Below are 15,621 nucleotides of genomic sequence, written 5' to 3'. Positions count from 1 at the left end.
AAATAGAGTGGAACAGAAAAGAAATTCCTCCTGTTATATAATAGTCAAAACACTAAATGCACAAAACAAAGAAAAAATATTAAAAAGCAATAATGGGAAAAGGTCAAATAACTTATAAAGGAAGACCTAACAGAATTATGCCAGATTTCTCACTAGAGAACATGAAAGCCAGTAGATCGTGGGCAGATGTCATACAGGGCCTAAGAGAACAGTAATGCCAGTCCAGGCTACTATATCCAGCAAAACTCTCAATTAACATAGATGAACAAACAAAGATGTTTCATGGCAAAACCAATTATAAACCATATCTTTCTACAAATCCAGCCCTACAAAGGAAACTAGATGAAAAAGTCCAACACGAGGAGAGAAACTACACACTATAAAAAGCAGGAAAGTAATCTTTTTGGAACAAAGACAAAAAAGATACCCACAGAAACAATAAAAATGACAGAAAGCAACAATCACTATTATCATCAATGAACTGGATTCCCCAATAAAAAGACATAGACTAACAGACTGGATACGTAAACAGGCCCCAGAATTTTGCTGCATACAGGAAATGCACCTCAGTGACAAAAACAGACACTACCTCAGAGTAAAAGGCTGAAAAAAATTGTTCCAAGAAAATGATCCCAAAATAGTTGGAGTAGCCATTCTAATATCAAATAAAATCTACTTTCAAACAAAAGGTATTGAAAAAGAGAAGGAAACACACTTCATATTTATCAAAGGAAAAATCCACCAAGATGAACTCTCTATCTTGAATATCTATGCTACAAATGAAAGGGCAACTACATTCATAAAACAAGCCTTACTGAAGCTAAAAGCATACAACACTGCACCTCACAAAATACTACTTGGAGACTTCAACACCCCACTCTTAGCAATAGACAGCTCATGGAAACAGAAACTAAACTGAGACACAATTAAAGTAACAGAAGTTATGAACTAAATGGGTTTAACAGATATCTATAGAACATTTCATCCTAAAACAAAAGGATATACCCTCTCCTCAGTACTTCATAGTACCTTCTCCAAAATAGACCATATAATTAGTCACAAAAAAAGGCCTCAACAGATTCACAAACATAGAAATAATCCCATGCATCCTAACAGATCATGACAGCCTAAGGCTGCTGTTGAATAACAACAAAAATAAAGAAAGCGCACATACATATAGAAGTTGAATAACACTCTACTCAATGATAACTTGGTCAAGGAAGAAATAAAGAAAAAAATTAAAGACTTCTTAGAATTTAATGAAAAGGAGGCACAACATACCCAAACTTATGAAACACAATGAAAGCAGTGCTGAGAGGAAAACTCATAGCTCAGAGTGCCTACAAAAAGAAATTGGAGAGAGCATACATTAGCAGCTTAACAGCACACCTAAAACCTCTAGAACAAAAAAGAAGCAAATATACCCAAGAAGAGTAGATGACAGAAAATAGTAAAAGTCCTGGCTGAAATGAACCAAGTAGAAGCAAAAAGAACTATACAAAGGATCAACAAAACCAGGAGCTGATATTTTGAGATAATCAACAAGATAGATAAACCCTTAGCCAGACTAACCAGAGGACACAGAGTGTGTCCAAATAAACAAAATCAGAAATGAAAAGGGAGATATAACAGAATCTGAGGAAATTCAAAAAAATCATCAGATCCTACTACTAAAGCCTATATTCAAGAAAACTAGAAAATCTGGATGAAGTGGACAATTTCCTAGACAGATACCAGGTACCAAAACTAAATCAGAATCAGATAAACCATCTAAACAGTTATTAAAAGACTCCCAGCCAAAAAAGGTCCAGGAACAAATGGGCTTAGTGGAGAATTCTATCAGACTGTCATAGAAGGCCAGTATCATTACTGTCCAAACTATTCCACAAAACAGAAACAGATGGAGTACTACCAAATTCCTTCAATGAAGCCACAATTATGCTTATACCTAAACCACACAAACAAGCAACAAAGAAAGAGAACTTCAGACCAATTTCCATTATGAATGTGATGCAAAAATACTTGATAAAATTACCATAATCTGAATCCAAGAACACATCAAAATGATCATTCACAATGACCAAGTAGGCTTCATCCCAGACATGCAGGGATGGTTCAATATATGGAAATCCATCAATGTAATCTACTATGTAAACAAACACAAATAAAAACACCACATGATCATTTCATTAGATGCTGAAAAAGCATTTGACAAAACTCAACACCCCTACATGGTAAAAGTCTTGGAAAGATCAGGAATTCAAGGCCCATTCCTAAACATAGTAAAAGCTATATATAGTAAACCAGTAGCCAACATCAAACTAAATGGAGAGAAACTTGAACCAACCCCACTAAAATCAGGGACTTGACAAGGCTGCCCACTCTCTCCCTACTTATTCAATATAGTACTTGCAGTCCTAGCCAGAGCAATCAGACAACAAAAGGAGGTCAAAGGGATACAAATTGGAAAAGAAGAAGTGAAAATATCTCTATTTGCAGATGATGATATTATACTTATGTGACCCCAAAAGTTCCATTAGAGAACTACTAAACCTGATTTTAAAAAAAAAAAAACTTCACCAAAGTGGCTGGACATAAAATTAACTCAAACAAATCAGTAGCCTTCCTCTACTCCTCTACTCAAAGGATGAACAGGCTGAGAAAGAAATTAGGGAAAACTTTCACAATAGCCACTAATAATATAAAATTCCTTGGTGTGACTCTAACCAAGCAACTTCAAGTCTCTAAAGAAAAAAATTGAAGAAGATCTCAGAAGATGGAAAGATCTCCCATGCTCATGGATTGGCAATATAAATATAGTAGAAATGGCCAAATTGCCAAGAGCAATCTACAAATTCAATGCAATCCCCATCAAAATTCCAACTCAATTCTTCATAGAGATAGAAAGAGCAATTTGCAAATTCATTTGGAATAACAATAAACCCAGGATAGTGAAAACTACCTCAACAATAAAAGAACTTCTGGGGGAATCAGAATGGGGCCTCAAGCTGTATTACAGAGCAAGAGTGATAAAAACAGTATGATACTGGTACAAAGACAGGTAGGTAGAGCAATGGAATAGAATTGAAGACCCAGATATGAACCCACACTCCTATGGTCACTTGATCTTTGACAAAGGAGCTAAAACAATCCAGTGAAAAACAGACAGCATTTTCAACAAATTGTGCTGGTTCAACTGGTGGTCAGCATGTAGAAGAATGCAAATTGATCCACTCCTATCACCCTGTACAAAGCTCAATTCCAAGTGGATCGAGGACCTCTACATGAAACCTGATACAGTAAAACTAATAGAAAAGAAAGTGGGGAATAGCCTTGAACACATGGGCATAGGAAAAAATTTTCTGAACAGGACACCAATGATTTATGCTCTAAGATCAAGAATCAGCAAATGGAACCTCATAAAATTGCAAATCTTCTGTAAGGAAAAGAACATTGTAAATAGGACAAAAAAATCAACCAACATATTGCAAAAAGGTCTGTACCAATCCTGCATCTGATAGAGGGCTAATCTTCAGTATATACAAAGATCTGAAGAAGTTAGACTCCAGAAAATCAAATAGCCCTTTCAAAAATGGTCTACAGAGCTAAACAAAGAATTTTCAACTGAGGAATGTTGAATGGACAACAAGCACCTAAAGAAATGTTCAACATCCTTAGTCATCATGGAAATGCAAATCAAAACAACAATGAGATTCTACCTCACACCAATCAGAATGACTAAGATCAAAAACACTCAAGCGACAGTAGATACTGGTGAGGATGTAGAGATAAAGGAACATTCCTCCATTATTCGTGGGATTGCAAACTGGTACAACCACTCTGAGAATCAGTCTGGAGGTTCCTCAGAATATTGGGCATAGTACTACCTGAAGACCCAGCTATACCACTCCTGGGTACACACCCAAAAGATGCCCCAACATATAACAAAGACACATGCTCCACTATGTTCATAGCAGCCTTATTTATAATATCCAGAAGCTGGAAAGAACCCAGATGTCCTTCAACACAGGAATAGATACAGAAAATGTGGTACATTTACACAATGAAGTACTTCTCTGCTATTAAAAACAATGAATTCTTGAAATTCTTAGGCAAATGGATGGAACTATAAAATATCCTGAGTAAGATAACTCAGTAACAAAAACACATATGGTATACACTCACTGATAAGTAGATATTAGCCCGAAAGCTTAGAATACCTAAAAAAAAAAAATCCACAGGTCATATTAAGCTCAAGATAGGGAAGACCAAAATTTGTATGCTTTACTCCTTCTTAGAAGGGAGAACAAAATGCTCAAAGTCATCTAGAGACTGTCCCACCTGAAGATCCATTCCATATGCAGCCACCAAACCCAGTCACGGTTAATGATGCCAAGAAGTGCTTGCTGACAGCCTGATATGTATGTGTTTTACGAGGCTCTGCCAGAGTCCTAATTATACAGATGACGATGCTTGCAGCTAACCACTGGACTGAGCATGGGAAGTCCAATTGAGGAGTTAACCCCATAGGAAGAACAACAATATCAACCAACCAGACCCTACCAGAGTTCCCAGGGACTAGACCACCAACCAATAAATACACATGCAGGGACCCATGGCTTCAACTATATATGGAGTAGAGGATGGCACTGTCCGGCATCAATAGGAGGAAAAGCTCTGTGTCCTGTGAAGTCTCATTTCTTCAATATAGGGAATACCAGGGTATTGAGGTGGGAGTGGGTAGACGAAAGTGTGAACATAATCATTGAAACATGGGTAGGGAGGAGAGGGTATGAGAAAGGGGGGAAAGGAGATGACATTTGAAATACAAATACATAAAATATCCAAGAAAAATAAAATTAAAAAAAAATCTCCCCTGGGCTTACTTTGGTTAGGTAATATACATATTAAATTTTAAGAAAAAAGTCAAATACTACATATTTTTCTCTTATGCAAAATTTTTGTTTATATATGCAAATGTGTATATCACAAAAATAAAGATGTGACAATGAAGAAAGAAGAGACCATGTGACAGAGAGAGAATGATTAAAACAGAAGGGAACAACTTGGAGGGTAAAAGGGGAATAAGATGGTAGTGAGGGGATGATAAGGGAAAGAACAGTGAAGTAAAAAAGTTTATTGAAGTTTGTATGAAAATGTCATGATGACACCCATTTCTTTGTATTCTAACTAAAAATGAAAAAGAAGAGCCTTCTCCTGTTTAAACTCACTTCCTTCTTTTCAGGCTCATTCAGTGTCCTTTTTGTGATGCCGAAGTGCATATTGCTCTACAGTGTCTCTGGTAGCTTAGAAGTACAGTATGTCTCCTTCTACCTCCTCCTCCTCTATTGTGCTCCAAGCTGGTCCTCTTTGTCTTGCCTGGAAACATTGCCATATGTCATGTAAGGTAAGGTTGGCTATTTTTATAACTTTATTCATTTAGCCATCAGAATTTGAGCATTGGCAGAAGCCTGATATAGCTGTCTCCTGAGAGGCTCTGCCAGAGCATGACATATACAGAGGCAGATGCTAGCAACAAACCATTGAACAGGGTCCCCATTAGAGAAATTAGAGAAAGGATCGAAGGAGCTGAAGGGGCCTGCAATCCCATAAGAACAACAATACCAACCAACCAGACTCGCAGGGACTAAACCACTACCCAAAGACTATACATGGACTGACCCATGGCTCCAACTGCATATGTAGCGAAGGATAGCTTTGCTGGGCACCAATGGAAGGAGAAGCCCTGGGTCCTGCCAAGGTTGGATCAGTGCAGGGGATTATCAGGGAGGGTGGGAAGACGGGGTGATTGGGGAGGGGGAACACCCTCATAGAAGAAGGGGAGAGGGATGGGATAGGGGGCTTACAGCCAGGAAATGGGGAAAGGGAATGGGGAACATTTGAAATGTAAGTAAAAATATCCAACAAAAAAAATAGGTCAGCCAATTGACCTTTTCCATTTATTAGTTAGTAATGTCTCATCTTCTTTGCCTATAAATTTGGGGATAATAAAACCCACTATTAAACAGGAAAAAAACTTTGAATATCATAACAATTTTGTACCTATTAAAATCAAAGAATATTCTAGATGACAAGATTACAAAGACAATGGTAGACAAAAGGTGGATCTCAAGTTCAGTTCACAGAATATACTGCAGTGTACCATAGGAGCCAGAAATGCAAGTAGACATTGTTATCATGAGGTACAAAATGGCTAGTGATGTAAAGAGGCACATAGTCCTATAGCATTGTATTTTCAGTTACAGAAAGAAAGATGGTGTCAGGTTGATACTTTAACATTATGAGTACAAGACTAGGAAGAATGCATGTCTGGTTCATTCTCCATGGGACTTGTTCTTTCTTGTCCTTCAGAATTATTTTTTCAGTGTCAGCTCATTCATGAAGCTTTCCATTGACCCTAATTAACCTGCCCCATTTCTATCGGAATTCCAACTTTATCACATTGTACAGAAACTTTCAGTACAAGATCTAACATGTGAAAAGGCGGCAAGTACCTGAATCAGGGAGTGAATAATTTGTCATTGCAAACTTTCTATGTTCAATCTTGACTCATCATGCATTCAAGGGTGGGATTGAGGGAAAGATGGATGGATGGATGGGATGGATGGATGGATGGATGGATGGATGGATGGATGGATGGATGGATATATGGATGAATAGATGGATGGATGGATGGATGGATGGATGGATGGATGGATGGATGGATAGATGATGGGTGTATAAGGAAAGGTGTGTGGATCAAGGAATACTATAGAATGTTAAACAAAAGAGGGAAATGTAAACATGGGATAATAATCGATGGAAATAGTCTGAGATCTTTCACATCAGGTATCACTTAGATTCAGATTTTCATTGACAACATAAAACACCAGAAATAAGAACAGTGGCAAAGGCAGCCATGGCTGTGTGTTAGCCAAGTGTTGCAAAATCCAACAAAGTGGCAGCAAGCCCCACGTTTCTGCACCAGCGTACTGCAGCCATGAGATACCCCTGCAGATGTCAAAAATGGCAGTTCCTTTTTTCTTCTACTTACTTTCTTCTTTCTTACTTTTCCTTAATTAGCATTCATTTAGTGTATATGAGTGCACTGTAGCTGTCTTCAGACACTCCAGAAGAGGGCATCAGATCTCATTACAGATGGTTGTGAGACACTAGGTGGCTGCTGGGAATTGAAGTCAGGACCTCTGGAAGAGCAGTCAGTGCTCTTAACCACTGAGGGAATTGAACAGAAACAAGTAGCAGAGGAGGATGAGGAACTGGGGGTGGCCATTAGAAAGTCCCAGACATCAAGGAGGTGAGAGGCTCCCAGGAGCCAATGGCGATGACTTTAGCCAAAATACTCAATGGAAGGGAAACCACCTCCAGTAGATAGGCACGGCCCCCAGTTGAGGGATGGGGCTACCCACACATCTCAAAAGTTTCAATATAGAAATGTTCCTATACGAAGGAAAGACAGGAACAAAAAATGGAACAAAGACTGAAGGATAGGCCATCCAGAGACTGCCCCACTGAGAGATTCATCCCATCTGCTGACACCAAACCCCAACACAATTGTTAGTGCCAAGTGAAACTTGCTGACAAGAGCCTGATATGGCTTTTCCCTGAGAGGTTCTACCAGCACCTTACCAATACAGATGCAGATACTTAAAGACAACCATTGGACTGAACCCTGACACTCCAATGGAAGAGCTGGGGGAAGGACTGAAGGAGCTGAAGAGGATTGCAACCCCTGTAAGAACAACAATAACAACTAACTGGACGACCCAGAGCTTCCAGGGACTAAATCACCAACCAAAGAGGACCATGGAGGAGCCAGGACTCCAGATACAGATTTAGAAGAAGATGGCTTTATTTGTCATCTTTGGGAGGGGAAGGGGGCTTGATGCCCAGCATAGGGCAATGCTAGAGTGGTGAGGCAGGACTGGGTGAATGAGTGGAGGAGCACCCTGATAGAGGCCTAGGAGAAGGGCAAGGGGGATGGAATGAAGGGGGAGAGATAGCTGGGCAGGGGGATATCATTTGAAATGTAAACAAATAAAATGATTAATAACATGTAAAAAAAATGGCAGTTCCTGTCAAAATGGCTGCACCCCAAGCCTCCAGTTCAGTTGTCACAGGAGCTATTCATGGTGGCACATAACCTTTCCCTCCCTCAGCCTATGAGTCTTGGTGAAACACCACTGCAGAAGCTTTCCCTCAGGAGGTGTCCACAGCAGAAGCACCTTCTCATCAGCATCCCAATCACCCAGCATCCCTGAAGGGTGAGTGCCTCAACAAAAACTGGCTGCCACCAGGAAGGACTTCCCACCCTAACCCATGGGTCCAATGCAGGAAAAGGTGGGGGAGCCACCAATCCCTAAGCTTCGCCCCAAAATTAACAATCACTGAGCAGGAAAATCTACCAATCCCTGAACAGGAAAACCCACCAATCTCTGAGCTCCCCAAGTTCAGGACTTGAAATTACACCAATCTGCACTCTGGAAATCTCTGCCCTGAAAGCTAATCCATCGCTGGATTCGTCCCTCCACACCCTGGACTCTCCAATAAATCTCTTTCATGAGATTTCCTGCCTGTTGTGACTCTCGCTTCTGAAGAGGAAAACAGTCAACGAAGATGGAGGAGTAAAGGAGGAGCAGGGCTGAGGCTCCTGAGCTTCTCAGCTCAGCTGGGGATATAGTCCCTTTGGAGTTGCAATGACTCTGCTAAGGAGTTTTCCTCTCAGAGCTCAGTGGTTCCTGAGCTCCTGTGTCTCAGGATGCTCTTCCACTACGACACTGTCACCCCTCAAAGCTGTATGGTTCTGGGGCACCCGTGTTTCAGAAGGACATTCCCTAGGGACACTGACCAACTTCAGAGATGTGTGGTTCCTGGGCCCCTGTGTCTTAGGATGCCTTCAACTGGGATAACCTTTCCTTCAGATGTGTATGGTTCCTGGGCTTCTGAGTCCCAAGACACCCTTCCACCTGAGCAAAAAACACATTAAGAGTTTTAATTAGGATACTAGAATGTCAGAAATTTTATTAATATAAATTAATTAGTCACACATTAGTTAACAATGTTAATGAGCCAACGAATTAACTGTTTGGTGAGGGAGTTAAGCTGCCTATGGTGTAAACATTTATTTTTACTAAAAGAGCCCATTCATGTCATATAATGCTGTCTTGAAGATTTTGTTACTTGCAACACCAGCAACCTCATAATTATGACACAACACCTTGAGATTATTCAGGCCTCTCCCTAAGGCCTACCATGAGCAGCAAGCAAATGTTCAGCTACAGTAAGTAACATCACTACCAAATTCTAGTTAAAATTTACTTACAAAGCAACATACGTGGGTGAACAAAGATTTCAGTCTCACTAGAAATTAATTTTAAAATATTTTATTAATTCCTTGAGATGTTATAGATGCATACAATATACTTTGATAATATCTTCCATTTATACTGCTAATCCTCCCAGACTCACAACACACTCCTTTACCCCCTCCCAACTTCATGTGGGATTTTTCATAACCTGAGTGCCACTTTGCCCTTCCCATGGATTAATGAATGTGGGACCATCCTCGGGAGCATAACCAACCTATCAGGGTCTTCCCCCTTAAAGAAATATACTTCCTCTGCCAGAAGCCATCAACTGTCAATAGCTCTTCAGCTAGAAATGAAGAGTGGTGAGCTGCTAGGGGCCAGCCCCAGAAGTCAGGCAGTTTCCAGCACAGGTGATATGGATCAGGCAGAGGCGGGTAAAGGGAGAATGAATCAGAGATCACAGCTAGAGAAGCTTGCATCTCTGACTGGTATAATTTTTATTCTTTATTTTTCTCTTTTGTTACTTTGTAGATTCTTCTGTCACTAACAATATCTTCACTGGCTCAGTTCAGCTCTTCCTGGCTCAACTGTCACCAACTGTCTTTTCAATTTCAAATGTCTCTTTTCTTCACTCTGCTCAAATCTCCTCTTTCTCTCCTCTCACTTCTCTCCTCTATCCCTTTTCAGTCTTCTTTCTTCTCATATCAACTCTCTTCTCTGACCTTACCCTCCTGCGTCCTGGACCCTGTCTGCCTCCTCCCCATCTCTACTCTCTCTCCTACTCCTACTACTTTCTCCCAGTTCTCAAGTCTCTGCTGACTTTTTAGATCTTCTCCTGTTCCCTGAAGACCAAGACCCAAATGACACTGTAGACCACAGGAACATTAAAGGGGCCAGGCACATAAAATACTTCATAATGCAGATTAACAATCAGGATGCCCCTTTATGTATGCAGATTCCATAGAAGAAGCAAACTTTTGATTTCAAAAGAAATACAGATAGCACTATTGTCCCTAGACGAGTGTTACAACTACAGAGAGAATGGGTATTATCATTCTCAAATCATTTTAGACTATGTGAGCATTTATAACATGACATTTTATACTTCAGTGAAACATTAAATAGAAAAATACCTGAGTCACTCTAGATAAGTTCCCAAGCCTTAAACACTGAACAGTGTTTGAAATGCAGCTTGTAAGTTAGCTTAGCTTAAAAGTTTGAAAGCTTGCCCACATTGCAGACTAGTTCTATTCATTTGATTTCTCTAGGTTTTTTACTTAAAAACTTCACTGTAATTTAATGTGAGCCACTCTTCTTATGATTGGAAAATTCTCATATTTCTTTTGTACTAATTCCAGGTAACATTTAATATATTGTTAAAGGTTATTTTGAGAAAACTAACTTTGTTATTAAAATTTCATTTTCATGGGGCAGTGCCCTATGAACTACATGTAGGTGAGAGCCTGTAATCTAATGTGTTGCCAAATCTATCGTTTCTGAGTTTGCTTAGTGGTAGGTGTGCCAAGAGAACTCTCAGGCTACCCAACTGTTTTTTGCTTTTCACAATGAAGACTCCTGAGTGAGGCCAGGTAAGGTTACATCTTTTAGAGCAGAAATAATTTTCTTGGAAAAGGCATGAATGATCATAGTGTAAAAAGTCTCCCACAAATGCAACCCATACAGATTCAAATCCCAAAGTGGGGGACAGCACAATAGCAAAGAAAGCATCTGGTGCAGCTTTTCTAGACTGGGTCAAACAGCTGTGCTAGCTTCACGACTCTTGCGGTTTTTCACTACTCACAACTGCACCAATGACCCTGCCTCTACCCTCCATGCTGGAAGATTGACTGGGTTTTAATGCTAAATATAATTTTAAATGATATATTTATCCAAAGAACTCTTCTAATATTGTGACAAAATAGTTTAATGTTTGATGTGTAATTACAAATTAAATACAAGTAAAGATGATTAAATATTTTTATTTTAACTGCCATCAGCCAGTTCTATAACTATTTTATGCCAAATCAATGAGAGATAACTCAAATTGTTTCACTTTAAAGCTATAAAGGGACATATACATTGTCATTAAGTGTGTAAGTCAAAACAATATTTTGTACTTTATATCTGAGATTTACTGAACTTGATGCCTATTAGGAAAGTGATTGCCATGACTACAAGATGAAAAAGACAGTATTACTGAGAGACATGAGTTTCTGTTACTAACTTTTTAGAAAGCATATGTTCAATATTCAACATCTCAGAAAAGGAATGGAGGACACTGAGATTGAAATAGTTTGAATAGAAAACAAGCCACATCATTACAAATATATCCTCTTCTAGCTTTGTTTGAAAATTGAAAGATATTGTTAAGATCTTCCAAATTGCATGAACAGTTGAAAAATAAGTTAACTTATGGGTTTTCATTTTCTACATTGCTCTATGGTTTGAAAAAATCATTTTCTCTTTCCCAGAGTATACCCCTGTGAATGAAAATACAAATAAGTAGACAAAAAGAATAAAGCAATGATGGCCAAGGAAAGCAAACATTCTCCACTTTATACTTGTGATATAAACTTATCTAATGATTCTTATAATTAGATTATAATGACGAACACTAGGAAAGTATTGTGCAATAAATAGGTGACTAGATGTCTATCTAGAAAACACTGGTGTGCAGTACCCTGAAGCAAATGTGATCACTTTGAGTTTTACCAAGGTTTGATATAAACTCTTATTTAAATTATGGAAAGGTCATTATCTATATCTGGTCTAGAATAATCTTGTTTTTAAATCAATAAAAAGCTCATGCATGATTCTGCTTAGTTATGCATCATGGTTTTACTTTCTACTCTGACACACCTACAGAAGAAATCCCAGACAAGTTTGAGGAGCTACAAATCACAAAGATAAAGTTCTCTTGAAACCACACCTATTCTGGTCTTGTATGCCTACTGCCAGATGTACATATGCAGTTTATACTGTCCACAAGTCTGTAAGTCGTGTTTGCCACATGTTTAACTCATGTGCTTATAAAAATATATAGGTCATTTTTTACATTTCATGTCAAGGAGACTGAAAACATATCTATAACATTAGCATGTGGGAAGTAAAATTACATAGCTATATAGTCGAAGGACAGTTTATCGTTGTGTATCATTAAGAAATATTTTTAAGAAGTCTTGCATACTGGGGCTGGAGAGATGGCTCAGCAGTGAAGAGCATTGACTGCTCTTCTAGAGGTCCTGAGTTCAATTCTCAGCAACTGCATGGAGGCTTACAACCATCTATGATGAGATCCGATACTTTCTTCTAGTGTGTCTAAAGACAGTGACAGTGTACTCACATGTATAAAATAAATTTTAAGAAAAATAGTCTTGCATTCTAAGCCTTGGTCTAGGTAAATGTTTGCCATAGATCTTTACCATATAATCTAATTAAGACTGGCCTGGCATCACAACTCTCTTTGTATTTATTTCTCAGAGGAATGTTTTGAAACTCAGACATTTTAGCACTTACTCTCGCCCAGAGAATCATGGAGTAGGATCATACCTTGCTTCAAAGAAGCTTACCTATCATCATTAATTCTAGCAATATTTCAAAACCCTCAGTCTTGTGTCTTTGAAAGCACAGATTATCTTCCAAGAACTCTTTAAAGCTTCTGCCCACGGGGAAGATGTCAAAATAAAAATTTTCCTTTCTTTTATTTTATTTGTCATAGCACTCTACCTATATGCATTATTATGAGGCATGTGCATGCCTGGCTCCCAGAAGAAGGAATTGTTGCCCCTGGAACCAGTTGCAAACAGCTATGAGCCACCATGTAGGATGTTAGAAATTAACCTGGGTCTGCTTGAAAAGCTGCCAAGGCTCTTAACAACTCAGCCATTTCCTTGGGCTTCAGAGTCATAATTTTAAAAAAATAGGACTATTTCAGAGAGGTATCAACAGTATGAGAAAAGATCTCTTTAAAACCTGCCTGTATTTTTATTTGATGTAAACTTATGAAAAAGAAAAACAGAAAAAATATTCATGAACCATTTTTAATACAATGTCTGATGAATTGTGTTTATTTAGAGTCTCTATTTTAAAATCTAATGAAATGGTTTCCAATTTCAAACGTAAGTGACATTCTAATCTATACTGAATGCCATGTCACAGACTGAGATACCATTATCAGGTTAAACTTACATCAACAGAGCTACAGCCAATACTATGCTACAACATCAGCAGCTGCTTCACCACAACATACAAAGAAAGGTTGAGGCAAGTTGCCTTCCAGCTTTGCCTGACACTTAGAGCTCACAGCTCTACTCATCTAGAACAGTTGACACTGCGGTGTTGTTAAGCTCACTGCTCACAGAGGCTGAGGTCAGCTGGATGCTCCTGTCAACAGTGGGGACTCTTCCACCAACAGTTTCATCCGTGTTCCTCTTTGGCCTCAGCAAGATAATGAAACACTTGGGAAGAAATATACAGCCTAACAAGCCATAGCTGGATGCCAAAATGGCAAATATTTCCACAGCTACTTTGAATTTGCCTTTAGTGCTCAAGTAAGCAGGGACAAAAGAGATCCAGACAATGAAAAAGACCAGCATCCCAAAAGTGATACATTTCCCTTCATAATAGTTATCTGGCAGCTTGCGAGCCACAAAGGTTGTTAGGAAACACAGTAGAGCCAGAAAAACATCAAACCCAAATATAGCACACAGAAACTCTATAGACCCTTCATTACATTCAAAGATGATCTTTACATTTTGAGGTTCAATGTTCTTGAACATCCTTGGAGGCTCCAACACCAAGTAAGCTGTGCATACACCAATCTCCCCTACAACACAGATCAACACAATTAGTTTTCGATAAATGGGGCTCATGGATATAAGCCGGGTTTTGGATTTGGAAATCCTGTAGGCAAAAAAGAGTGAAATAGTCTTTCCAAGAGTGGAAGACAGACAAAGGCAAAATCCCAGTGCCAGAGTGACCTGGCGGGCCATGCAGGTCCAGTTGCATGACTTGCCTATGAACAGCATGGATGAGAGCACTGTGATAACCAGAGACATCTGAATGAGGAAACTCAACTCTCTGTCATTGGCTTTCACCAATGGTGTATGTCTGTATATCACATATACAACAGTGACTGCCAAGACCACGAGTGCCCCAAATATGGAAAGGATGACAAGGGTGAGCCCCAGAGCCTCCTCATAAGCGAGGAATTCCACAAGCTTTGGTACACACTTGCTCTTCTCTGCATTGGACCAGTCATCTTCACCACATGGATCACATTCCCTTTGGCCTATTGAGAAAAAAACAGAATTGACTTCAGTGGAACCCAGTTGTCACTTTTAACTCTGAACAGTCCAGGCCAGTTAAAGGTCTGAACAATGTTTACTGAAATCTGTTAAAGAATAGATATAATATTTTATACTTAATAATGGGAAAGAGTATTGGTGTCTGTAGATGCTATGACAGATTGAGGGTTGTTTTCGACTTCAGAACTTGAGCATTTCTTCTCAATTCAAGCCTTTCTTGAATTGGTCTTTTTACACTGACGATCTGTATGTTTCTGCTTTAACTCCCTATTGAAGAAGGAAGTATGCTTCTTTATCAACTCCAGAATAGCCCAGTAATGAGAAAGTCACAGGTTCTGAGGTAAACAAAATGATTGGGACACAGCTGGTCAAACCCCTTGTGTTTTCAATCTCTTATCCAATACCCTTTCATGGAGGAGAATCATGCATGTGCCCACCCAAATGTTTCCAACTCTAGGTGCTCATTCCAATGAGTGATGAGGATGATGGGAAGAAAAACAAAACCAACAATCATAGTCTCTGAGGCTAAGAAGGCTAAATCTGGAAGGAAACTGTAAGAGCAGGCATTGGTGAACAAGAAAAAGCTAACTGAGGTGAGGTTATGGTAGATTATAGAATAGATCTATTTAGTGTTGTTTTTTTTTTTAAAAAAATAAAGAGTGGTGTTTGCTTTCAACCACTCTGACTCCTGAGCCGGACATCTCTGAGTGGAATTCTGTGTGGAGACTGGGGGAACTGTTTCCAGGGATTTGTGCAGGTTACAAGGTGCTTGTTTTCCATCACAGACCATTTTATCACACAATTATTCTCTAAACTCTACATGACAAAAGACAAGTGAATTTTTGATTCTTCAACTAAAAACCAAATGGAAATATAAATCAAGCTGGTCCAACGCTGTACACAACACCAAGACTGCCTAATTCTCCTTCAGAGAGCATCAACCGAGCAGGCCGTCTACAGTCCATTCCACAGCAACTGTGCAAAGCATG

The 15,621-nt window shown here is 39.1% G+C and overlaps 1 protein-coding gene across 3 annotated transcripts in view; it reads right to left on the bottom strand.

Moving 5' to 3' along the window:
- Positions 1 to 9,385: 9,385 nt before the first annotated feature.
- The window catches only part of Vom2r44 (vomeronasal 2 receptor 44), a 42,566-nt gene continuing 36,330 nt past the window's right edge, over positions 9,386 to 15,621 (bottom strand). For all 3 annotated transcript variants that reach the window (XM_017590655.3, NM_001415021.1, XM_006232438.5), the window contains one exon: positions 9,386 to 14,616. In XM_017590655.3, coding sequence (XP_017446144.1) covers positions 13,634 to 14,616 — 983 coding nt within the window. In that variant the 3' untranslated portion in view covers positions 9,386 to 13,633. The remainder of the gene's footprint in view (positions 14,617 to 15,621) is intronic.

The sequence above is a fragment of the Rattus norvegicus genome, chromosome 2 (genome assembly GCF_036323735.1).
Source record: "Rattus norvegicus strain BN/NHsdMcwi chromosome 2, GRCr8, whole genome shotgun sequence".
Lineage (NCBI taxonomy): Eukaryota > Metazoa > Chordata > Mammalia > Rodentia > Muridae > Rattus > Rattus norvegicus.
This window is presented reverse-complemented; position numbering and strand designations above follow the sequence as displayed.